This window comes from Macrotis lagotis, chromosome 7, assembly GCF_037893015.1.
Source record: "Macrotis lagotis isolate mMagLag1 chromosome 7, bilby.v1.9.chrom.fasta, whole genome shotgun sequence".
In the NCBI taxonomy this organism is placed as follows: Eukaryota; Metazoa; Chordata; class Mammalia; order Peramelemorphia; family Peramelidae; genus Macrotis; species Macrotis lagotis.
The window spans coordinates 87313580-87325639 of record NC_133664.1 but is presented as its reverse complement, the minus strand read 5'-3'; the positions used below and the strand labels follow the sequence as shown (position 1 = coordinate 87325639).

The window sequence follows — 12060 nt, the reverse complement described above, 5'->3', positions numbered from 1 at the left end:
AAAAAAAAGGAAAATGGGACAGGAAAAAAAAGATTCCCCCAGATTCCCCCATAGATCTTCATTAAAAGTCTAAGTCCTCACTATAGTGTGGAAGCACCCTAGATTCTCAAAATCTATGCCAATAAGACACAAATTCTCAAAGGACCTAAAACATAGAAAGACTTTGAATATAGTACTATACACACAGCAGGTATGCCATGTTTACTAAATTAAATAGAATATGGGTTCTTGGCCTATTGTCTAAAGGTCAGTATAGCTACATTCATCCCTAAGGTAAGGAATATTTTTTAAGAAACTCTTATACCTACTTAGTTATAGAAGAGTTTTTATCAGCAGTGATGTGACAGCAAGTTTAGATTAGTTATGCATATTTGTTGCAAAAAATTGAGGGGGATTTTTTCTTTTCTTTTTTCCAAAGGTATGGAAGATGGGAGAGAAAAAAACAGATTACTGTTCATAAAAAAAAAAAAATGGGGGCGGCTAGGTGGCCCAGTGGATAAAGCACTGGCCCTGGAGTCAGGAGTACCTGGGTTCAAATCCGGTCTCAGACACTTAATAATTACCTAGCTGTGTGGCCTTGGGCAAGCCACTTAACTCCATTTGCCTTGCAAAAACCTTAAAAAAATGGAAAAGAGCGATACAAATGTGAAATAAATAATGCATGTACTTTCAGATGATATAACTGTATTATTAGTTTCCTTAACTATTGTTATCTTGTTGCAACAGACCTCTCTTGAAACAAGAAGCAATATGTAAATATATATATATATATATATATATATATATATATATATATACACACATATAAAAATAAAACACAGAAATAAAACCAAAAGTAACAAAATGAAAAGAAAAAAATGTGAGAGAGATGTGGTAAACTTAAAAAAACAAATTCTGGCAACTAGCTGGTTATAAAGGGTGAGGAAGACTGAGGAGTTGTATGAAAATAAGGTCATGAACCTGGCCTGACAGAAGATGTGTGCTTGTGTTCTTGTCATAAATAGGGAAATAGGGAAATGTGGAAGAAGGCTGAAGAAGGCTAGGTTTAGGGAAACAGAGAAGCTCTGTTCTATACACCTAGAGATTGAAATATTAGAAAGGAAAGAAAACAGGAAGATAAGGAAGAAAAGAGGGCAGGAGAGGAAAGAGGAAAAGCACCTACTCTGACCTGGGCATCGTCCCAAGAGCCTACAAACATGACTCATTTGTTCCCAAAATAACCCTGAAAGGGAGGTGCTGTGTGAGGAAACAGGCCCAGCATTAAGGGTCTACCTGACCCTGGCAGGATGCCCTGTCCTCTGCACCATCGATCCACAGGGTCCAGGAGGACTCATGAGATGTTGTCCTAAGCCGGGGCACCCCTGCTTTCCAGGAGCACAAAGTACAGCTAGGACCCTTCAGATGCAAGCCAGATACAGAAAGCCCAAGAGCCTAAGGAGATGATCCAAAGCAGCAGCTCCCACCTATTCCTCCTCCTCCTCCTCTCAGGACAGTTTCTATGCTGCGTCATCTCCAAGGACCGCAGGGATAGGAAATTCCTTTTTTAGAGCTTCAATCGCTGTGGCTGCTGCAGGCTGTCCCAGGATGATGCCTTGGCCATTCCCCAGGCTCTTGGGCCCAGAGTCCTGGGCTGTCTGAAGGGAATGGTGCCAGTAGTGCCAGTGCAGCTGGTGAGATAATATGGCCCTTTTATGAAGGGTAGCTATGATGTATATTTATCTTTATCTTTACTTATTACCTGGTATAGTTTTTTTGCATATAGAAGGTTCTAAATAAATCAATCTACCTATTTATTTAAGGAACTCTTAATTTTTAAAAATGTAATGACTGTAAACATTTGACTACTAACTGAAATAAAAGTTTTTCACAAATATCATTTAGAGTAGTGATGAAATAATAATACTGAAATATAAAATCAGATTTTTTAGTTCCATTAAAGTCTCATCAAAGCTTTTTGGCATTTTTTAATCTTGAAAATGAAATAGTTGCTAAAATAAATTTATTTCCTCAATTTCTACCAGAAACAATTTTAAAAAGACAGAAAGGAATAAAAAAACTTACAACAATATCTATTTTAAATCACATTTGTGAATATATATATATTTATATACTAACCATGAATCAAGGAACCATTTAACCACTGAATATAGTAGTTTTGTGGGAAAGAAAGGAGGATTTCATTGCTGATTATTGAGAAAGGAAGAAGCAAAACAGCACCAGCTGAAACTGCTAACGTGAAGGTGCTCAAAAACAGCCTGAAAAGAAAAAAAAAAGTTAATCACTACAAAGATTGAAAGAAGCAAAGACTTTATAATGCAAATTCTTTTCAAATATGCTTTAAAATATGCTTTAAAAATATTCTTTAAAAACTGCATGAACTTGAAAATATCCTTCTTCAAAAGATAGGAATAAAAGTTAGATTTGTGATTTCTTTGATAAAGGGATGAGAAAACTCTATATTAACACACCTTCTCACAATCTTAGAAAATTGTTTTGGCCACTGAGAGCTTAACAGACTTTTCCAGACTGACTTAGCTAGCTACAAGTGTCAGAAGCAGGACCTGAACCCAAATCTTAGCTCTGAGGCCAGTTTTATTGATGACACCCACAGTTCCTCTCCAATCTTTACAATCTTCACCAAATTCATTTATTTGGATAGGTTAGTGTCAAACACCTTAGGTAGAATTGAAATCTAGGGCAGATAGAGACATGGAATAAATAATTTCAATATTCCTTTAAGCACTGGAACTCTATACCTCTGCAAAAATATTGTGGAATGTAAAAATGGAAGCCAAAAGAACATAGGCATATACTGAAATATCATTTGATCATTGAAGACAAAGGAAACGTGACTTTGCAAACATGAAATCTAATCTTAGAATAAGCATAAATACTTAATTCATGATTCTGTTTTAACTGTCTGGTAACAGTTATACAACAACATGACAACTGTTTCAAGTACAGTCAACAAGAAGTACTAATAAGGGGAAAGGTCAATTCAGGAAAAATGCGCTTTGCCAACAGGAACTATACTCAGCATCTATCCAATAATGAACGTATGCATATTTACAAACCACAGATGCAGAATGGACAAATAACCAACATGAAAACTAATTTTATTAAATAAAATAAATCTTCCATTAAATCCTTCTAGAAGAGGAATTTAAAAATAAATACAATATATTAAAAGTAAAAGCAATGAAAAATCCATGCCATCCCCTAAAATACCTACTTTAAAAGGTGACTTTGAAATCAATGCCACCTTGTGGCAAATAACAGAACTATCTTTTCATAAGCAACAAGTGATGAGTTATGTGGTCTTCTGAATCTTTCATATTGTATGAAAATTATAAAAATAAATACAGAAAATCTATAATTGATCATCTGTACTGAAAAGGTATATGGGGTGGCTAGGTGGCATAGCGGATAAAGCACCAGCCTTGGAGTCAGGAGTACCTGGGTTCAAATCCGGTCTCAGACACTTAATAATTACCTAGCTGTGTGGCCTTGGGCAAGCCAATTAACCCCATTTGCCTTCCAAAAACCTTAAAAAAAAAAAGGTATATGATATAGCCAAAAAAAGCATAGAACACTCAATAACACAATTTCTAGCACTGGTTTTTTTCCCCTCAGTTTTGCCTCCTTATTTTTTTTAATATTTTTTGATTGTTACTTTATATTATTACAATCACCTTGTTATGAGAGTAAACATAACCCCCCCCACCCCCAAAAGATGAGAAACCTCAAGAATAACGAGAGAAAAAAATGTACTTCAGTCTGTGTTCGGATTCCAATGACTCTGTCTCTGGGATGAGTTGCCTTCTTTATAAGTCCACCAGAGAAGTTGCTTCATTGTTTTCCCCACAGTTGCTATTACTAGCTGTATTTCCCTACGCTTTATTCCTCCCCACTGTCATTTATTCTATTCTCTCTCTCTCTCCTTTCATCCTAGCCCCATCCAAAAGTGTGTCGTATCTGAGTACCCTCTCCCACAATCTTCCCTCGCTTCTATCACCTACTTTCCCCTCCCCTCCCCACCATTTCCCCTTATCCCATCCCTTTCTTCTTATTTTTCTCTATGGTAAAATAGATTTCTATACCCTATTAAGTGTGTGTGTGTGTGTGTGTGTGTGTGTGTGTGTGTGTGTGTATGTTTTTTTTTCCTCTCTGAGCCATTTCTGATGAGATTGAAGGCTCACTCATTCCCCCTTACCTTCCCCTGTTCCACTCCATTGAAAAAGCTTTTTCTTGACTCATATGAAATTTCTTAGCTTCTTTTTCATCTCTTTTCCCTTCCTCCCAGTAATTTCCTTTATCACCCATTAACTCCATCTTTTTACTATAGTATATCATTATATTCTTCTCCTTCCTATGTCCTGTCTGTATATGCCCCTTCTAACAGCTCTTATAAATGAGAAAATTCATATGAGTTATCAATATCTTCTTCCCGTGCAGGAATACAAACAGTTCAATATCATTAAGTTCCTCATAGTTAGTCCTTCTCATCCACTCCCTCTATGGTTCACCAGAGTCTTGTACTTGAGAGAACAGGATTTCTGTTCAGCTCTGGTTGTTTCAATAGGAAAGTTTGAAAGTTGCCTGTTTCATTGAAAGTCCATTTTTTAATCCTGAAAAACAATATTCAGTTTTGCTAGACAGCTGATTCTCGATTGTAATCCAAGATCTTTTGCCTTCCAGAACATCATATTCCAAGTCCTACAAGCCCTTAATATAGATGCTGCCAGATCCTGTATAATCCTGACTGTAGAGCCACAAAAGTTTAATTGCTTGTTTCTGGCAGTTTTTAGTATTTTCTCTTTAACTTCAGAGTTTTGGAATTTGGCTACAATATTTCTGGAAGTTTTTCTTTTGGGATCTCTTTCAGGAGGTGACCAGTGAATTCCCTCAATTTCTATGTTATCCTCTGCTTCTAGGATCTCAGGGCAATTTTGCTATATTATTTCTTGAAAAATGAAGTTTAGGCTCTTTTCTTGGTCATGAATTTCAGGTAACCCAATAATTTTTAAATTATCTCTCCTGGATCTGTTTTTGAAATTGGTTTTGTTTCCAGTAAAGTATTTCATATTTTCTTGTAATTTTTGGCTGTTTTGAAATAGTTTTATTTCTTCTGATTTCTTGCAAAGTCATCAGTTTCCTTTATTCCATTCAGGACTTGAAAGAGTTATTTTCTTCAGAGAGCTTTTTTATCTCCTTTTCCAGCGGGCCAATTCTGCTTTTTAAGGCATTCTTTTCCTCATTTGCCTTTTTGTATTGCTTTTTCCATTTGGTCTAAACTGGTTTTTAACATATCATTTTCTTCAGTATTTTTTTGTATTTCTTTCATCAAGTTGCTGATTTTCTTTTCATGATTTAACTGCATTGCTCTCATTTCTCCTCCAAACTTTTCCTCCACCTCCCTTAATTGCTTTGCAAAGTCTTTTCTGAGCTCATTCATAGTCTGAGCCCATTTTCTATTTCTATTGGAGGTTTTGGACACAGATTCTGTCATCTGAGAATGTATGTTAATCCTCCATGAGATCAAAATAATTTTCTATGGTCAGATTCTTCTTTTTTCTTTTGTTTGCTCATTTCTTCAACCTATGACTGATTTACCACACTTCCGGGGGGTGGGGGTGGGGGGTGGGGACAACCCACAAGGATCTTAAATCCTCCAAGGTCTTGAGAGGCTCTGACTGCTCTTTTGTCTGTGCTCTGGTATGTGAATGACCATATAGGCCCTCCCCTCTGCCATGGAGATGTGAGAAGGGTCCCTGCTAGGCATCATAGTATGGAAGCCCAAAATGCAACCTGGATCTGAGTGTGGGCAGATGGCAGAGTCCTGCCCCAGGGAGAGCAGAGAGATTTCTGCAGGCTCCCCTGACCCCCTTACCATCTGTGGGGTGCGCTCTAGATGTGCAGGCTGGCTTCCCCAATTCCCACTGTAGGCAGGTTCTCACTGCAGGGCTGCTCTGAGGCTGGCACCAGCTCCGTACTCCCCTGGTGCAGCATAGTTCTCTTACTACCCCTTCAAGTTATTCCTGGTGATCCCTGGGTTGTGCTGCGCTGCAGCTGCAGCTTTTTCCCAACCCCTGGTCCTGTGAAACAGACCTTTCCCATGGAACTTCTAAGTTGTCTTGGACTGGGAAATTGTATCATTCAGTCTTTCTGTGGATTCTTCCCCTCTAAATTTTGGCTAGAGTCATAATTTGACAGCTTTTGGAGTTTTGTGGGGGAATGAGTTTCTGGGAATTCCTTCCTTCACACCGCTATCTTGGCTCCACCCCCTCTAGCACTATTGAAAAAGCTTTTTCTAGTACTGGCTTTGACCCACAATAGAACTGAAAGCAAGATATAACCCTTCTGGTTCTGACTCCTCATGGAGATGGGACTAGAATTGAATGGTGTCAAAATTAAACAGAAATAGATCCCTGGAGGCAAATTTTGACTCAGAAAATCACAAATTATTATTACTTATGTTCTACTGTGGGACAGCGAGAAGGTATAGTGGATAATGCACTGGGTCTGGAGTTACGAAGACTTATCTACCTGGGTTCAAATCTGGTCTCAGATACTAGACCCTGGGGGCAAATCATTTAACTCTTATTTTGCCTCATCTATAAAATAAGGTGTAGAAAGGACTAGCAAACCACTCTAATATCTCTGCCAGGAAAACCCAAAAGGGGGCCATGAAGAGTGGGACACAACTGAACAGCAAGAATAGGTGCCTAGGTGGTGCAGTGGATAAAGCACCTGCCCTGGAGTCAGGAGTACCTGGGTTCAAATCCAGTCTCAGACACTGGATAATTACCTAGCTGTGTGGCCTTGGGCAAGTCACTTAACCCCATTTGCCTTGCAAAAACCTTAAAAAAAAGAATAAACAATCTGTTCTATTGTATTTTTATTGATTTTATTCAATATTTACTCCTTACAATTTCATCCTGACTGCTTCCACTCACTGGTGTAGAGTTTGATGTCTTTGGATGAAGATCTACAAGACTTCTTCCAAGTCACACATGCTATGACTCTTATGAGATGAAATGTCACCCACAGAAGCAGAACTAGTAAGAAGTATAACTTTTAAAAATGTTTTTAATTTAGTTTTCATTGCTCAATTAACTTAATCCAGTTAATATGTCATTAACATCATAATAACATAGCAAATAATAAAATGTTAGCATACTAAGGGTGCTTAGACTTTTATTTTACAAATGAAATTGAAACCCAAATGGCTCAAATTCACAAAGTAAATGGTTGAACCAGGACTAAATAAAAGGCCCCAGGGGTTCCAGTCTTCACTGTGACTTGAGGACACATCTTAAGCAATAGTCATCCTGGGCATATTAACAACTTTAGGACATTGTTCTGCTCTGAGACGGAAGCAAAGCTTATGGGAAAACACTGAAGAAGGGGATGGAGATAACAGAAGAAAAATAGAATGGGACAAAGGACAAAAGTAAAAAATCAAGTCATTAATTCCACATTGAAGGTAGACACATGTCCCTTAGTTTTCTGCCTCTCAACATATCTAGACTACGTCATCTAGTCCAATATCCTATGATTATCTCAACTTATTCTCAACTTATTCCTCAGCACTAAAGACAAGCACAGAGAAAGGCTTCATGTGACACCCTCTAACAAGCAATAGGTTCACAAAGTAAATTTAAAATATTTTCCGTCAGTATAATGCAATCACAATAGCATCTCTCCTCAATGGTATAAAAATAACATGTTAACATCAACAAACCAGGGACAAAAAAAAATGTAGAAATAGTAAGCCTGATGTACATTTACTAAACTAAAATACAGTTGCATTTTAGTTGAGAAATTAAACAAAAACTAAGATATATGTGGGAACTGAGTGAGTAATTTTATTCCTAGGCAAGCCAGTTCTGGGATATAAAGAAAAATATCACACATTGACAGGATCTTCTATATCTTAAAAATACATAAATATGATCCCCCAAAAGTACTACCTTTGGGCAAAACTTAGCCAAAAGTTCTTAAGCCTTAGTGGAGGCAGCAGAGTATTATGGAAACATTACTAGACTTGGAGTCAAGCTGTGATTTCACACCTTGGTCTTAATATTTACTAGTTGGATTCCTTGGTCCTAATATTTACTAGTTGGATTCCTTCACTTCTTTGAACTTCAACTCTCTAATTTGCAAAGTTGGGGAAATAATCTTTGGACAAACTATGTCAGAAAGTTGTGAGGAAAGTACTTTTGTTAACCTTAAAGTGATAAGGAAATTAACAATTACTGTGCAATTTTCTAAGCTTGATGTTTCTACCTTTTTCTTCAGAATTACTAAATAAAATAGGACTCAGCATTCAGTGTTCAAGAGAATGTTGCTACAGAAAATCTCTTAATGTAATAGTGATTGAATAATTCTCCAAAACCCAGATTTCCTTTCTTGTTTTTTTCACATCTAACAATATTATCTAAAAATTGAAAAAATTCAAAATTCATTAAACAATAAAATTAAATTATAATTCATCTTAATTTTTTTAAATAAAATATTCTCTATAACAGAAGTAAAAGAAGAGAGTCATGGAATCATAAGGTTAGAAGGGCCCTGGAAATCATATAGTCTAAACCTGCTCACTTTAAAGATGATAACAGTCCACTATTAGAGAGAGTACTTTAAAATTTACAAAGTCCTTTCTTCATAACCCTGTGAAATAGATAGTAGAAATATTATCCTCATCTTCCAGAGGGTGAAATAAAATTGAAAGGCTAAAAGAATTCAAAAATAACCCAGTTAAATAAAAGAAATTGGAATATGCCATCATAGTGCCAAAAGAGGTTTTTAAAAAGAATTATGAAGTACATGGGACAGCTAAGTGGTGCAGTGGATACAGCACCAGCCCTGGAGTCAGGAGTACCTGAGTTCAAATCCAGCCTCAGACATTTAATAATTACCTAGCTGTGTGGCCTTGGGCAAGCCACTTAACCCCATTTCCTTGCAAAAAAGAAAAACACCTAAAAAAAAAGAATTATGAAGTACTAAATTATGAAATGTTCATTATTTAGAAAAATTTTTCATGAATAGTTTATTCCTAGGGCGGCTAGGTGGTGCAGTGGATAAAGCACCAGCCCTGGAGTCAGGAGTACCTGGGTTCAAATCCGGTCTCAGACACTTAATAATTACCTAGCTGTGTGGCCTTGGGCAAGCCACTTAACCCCATTTGCCTTCCAAAAACCTTAAAAAAAATAGTTTATTCCCATTTAAACCACTCAAATACTTGCTAACTAATGACTAAAATAAGTCTGTACACTCATAAATAAAAGTAATAAAAGGCTTTATAAAATATATTCCTCAAAATTCTTTAAGATAAATTACATTTAAACGGGGCAGCTAGGTGGCGTAGTGGATAAAGCACTGGCCTTGGAGTCAGGAGTACCTGGGTTCAAATCCGGTCTCAGACACTTAATAATTACCTAGCTGTGTGGCCTTGGGCAAGCCACTTAACCCCATTTGCCTTGCAAAAAAAAAAAACCTAAAAAAAAAGATAAATTACATTTAAATGTACCAAGAAACCTGACAATTTAAGGCACACAGTTGGCGCCACCTCCTGGAAATTCAGTAATATCATTAAGGTTAGAAATGGGATACTGAAATGCTTCAAAAATAATACCAAGAATATTGTTTCAGTTTAGATACTATAAAGTTTCAAGTTATGGTTATAGTTATAGTTCTATCAATGACATCTGTGAGAAATCTGAAGTGAATAATGAATCTTCTAGGTACTATTTTCCCCCTTATAGTAAAGGAATAATTTCTATTTACCTCAATAAGCTACCATGAACTTTGTATTATAGAGTATATATAATGTTTTCAGGTGAAATTCTCCAACTAAAATTATTACATACCAACTAAAATTATTACATACACACTAAGGAAGGGGATGAAGGAAAGGGTCCAAATGTGAAATTTCATTAGTAAGGAGAGAGAGCCCAGTTTGAAAACTACCTCCATTAATGCAGGCCAGCAACTTCACTGAAACAAGTCTTGAGAGTTATCTGAGGTAATGAGAGGTTAAGTGACTTGCCCACGATCAGAAGGACTTGAACTCAGGTGTTCCTCAATCCACATCTCATCAATCTGCATCCGAACATAATTTCCACTATAAATACCTGGTATCTAGCGGCCTTCAGTGAGGGAAAACTCTCTGTACCCTTTTTTAAAGATCAACTCTAATTGTAAGGAAATTTTTTTTTCTGTAAATCCTAAATCCTAAATTTGCTTCCACCTTTCTATTCAAGAGGCCCAGTTCTGGCCTCTGAGGCTAAAGAGAATAAATATAAGCCATTTCCCATATGTTAACTTTTTCAAATACTTAAAGACAACTATCATGTAGCCCCCAAGTCTTTTGTTCTCCAACTTAAATTCAGTTCCTACAACTGATCCTCAAATGGAACTAACTCAAGGTACTTCCCCATCTGGTTTATCAATATCTTATCAATCAAAGTAGCACCTAGTATTCAACACAATACTTCCAAGAAATGGCTCATAATGAAGATTATAGTCCCATTCCATATATCCTATCATTCTATATGGACATTAGTTTTCTTAGCTGCCACATTACACAGGTGCCAAATACTAAGCCTGCCATCAATTAAATTTCCTAGATTTTTTTCTGATGAACTGCTATCTTGATTTTGGGAAAGGTATTGTTGGAGTTCAAGGATATGATTTTACCCTTCTAAATTTCATTTTGCTATAGTTAACCCAATATTCTGGCCTATAAAAATTTTTTGACTATTGCTCCTTCCAGCTTTGTGTCTTCTAAATATTTGATATCCATGCAATCTATGACTTCTTCAAATCATGAAGAATACTACAAAGGGGCACTCCACTGAAGACCTCTTTCCAAGCTAATGCCTATATTTAATAACCATTCTGGTCTATTTATTCAACTAGTTCTGATCTTACCCAACTAAACTCATGTCTCTCCACTCCTTCCCTACAAATGCCATGAGAGATTTCATTAAATATTTTGCTAAAATCTAGACAAAATCTATCTACAGACATAGCATAGTAACTCTATCCAGAAAAAAAAAAGTTAGGCATTAACTGTTCTTACTAAAACCACCTTGGTTCTTCATCATCAATACTTCACCTTCTAGCTGGTTCACTAAGCATTTCTAAATAATATATTCTAAAATGAGCTATGACAACAAGACCTCAATAAAAACAATAAGGAAAACCAGCATTAGATATAACAAGTGGTTGAGAAAAGTTTAAGTTTGATGTGAGAAAGTATGTGACTATACTCTATTTGAGTGTCTGTATTCCTCAACTATTATGGGGTGGGAGAAGAGAAGAGATTCCAAGAATCTGAAAAGCGGAAGACTTCCTATATAAATCTTATTTTATGAAATTTAATGATTCTAATTAAACAAAATCTTATCCAAGGTATGTCAGACACCTAAGCCCCATTTGATATCTTCAAAATAATGAAGGATATTTTATAATGCATTAATATTATATACCAACACAGGAGAATCATCTGATCCAGTCACCTACAATAAAACAAGTGAATAAAATCACCCAGAATAAACTCTCCTTCAAGTTCACCACAGCCTCTCTTAGGAATTCATTATGTATCATGTCATCTTTTCTTAGAATCAAAAAAATTTTTCTTTCAGACCACTTCCTTCCTTGATCCTATGTAGATAAGAGGTTTCCAATCCTAAGATCAAAGGCTTTGAAGACCATGCAATCCACTCTCAATAATACATGTACATTTAAATTAGGACACTATTATATTTTTCTATAATAACCTTTGTAGGTTGGGATAAAGACTGTTAAGGCCAATTTACATCTGCGATTTGTTTTTCTGTAAAGTCTGTACTACAAAGTATAATTTTAAATTTGACTTATTTCTCATTCTGTAATATAGTCAAAAAAATCATGAAATTTGAATATATACATACGAAATTCTGTTGACTATGGCATCTTCATCTTCTTGTTCATCTGCAAAAAATAGTTTAAAAAATATTTTAATCTTTCATTTACCCTAACAAAATATTACATTTGTAAATTTGCAATTTATAA

General features: G+C 36.0%; 1 protein-coding gene across 2 annotated transcripts in view; it reads right to left on the bottom strand.

The window, feature by feature from the left end:
* LMBR1 (limb development membrane protein 1) overlaps positions 1-12060 on the bottom strand; it is a 161135-nt gene that overhangs the window by 120773 nt on the left and 28302 nt on the right. Inside the window, exons 3-4 of one of the 2 annotated variants that reach the window (XM_074193271.1) lie at positions 11940-11979; positions 2116-2255 (exon numbers count right to left, since the gene is read on the bottom strand). In XM_074193271.1, the coding sequence (XP_074049372.1) occupies positions 2116-2255; positions 11940-11979 (180 nt within the window). Of the gene's footprint in view, positions 1-2115; positions 2256-11939; positions 11980-12060 lie in introns of those variants that run through there. The other variant, XM_074193273.1, reaches the window with a different exon arrangement.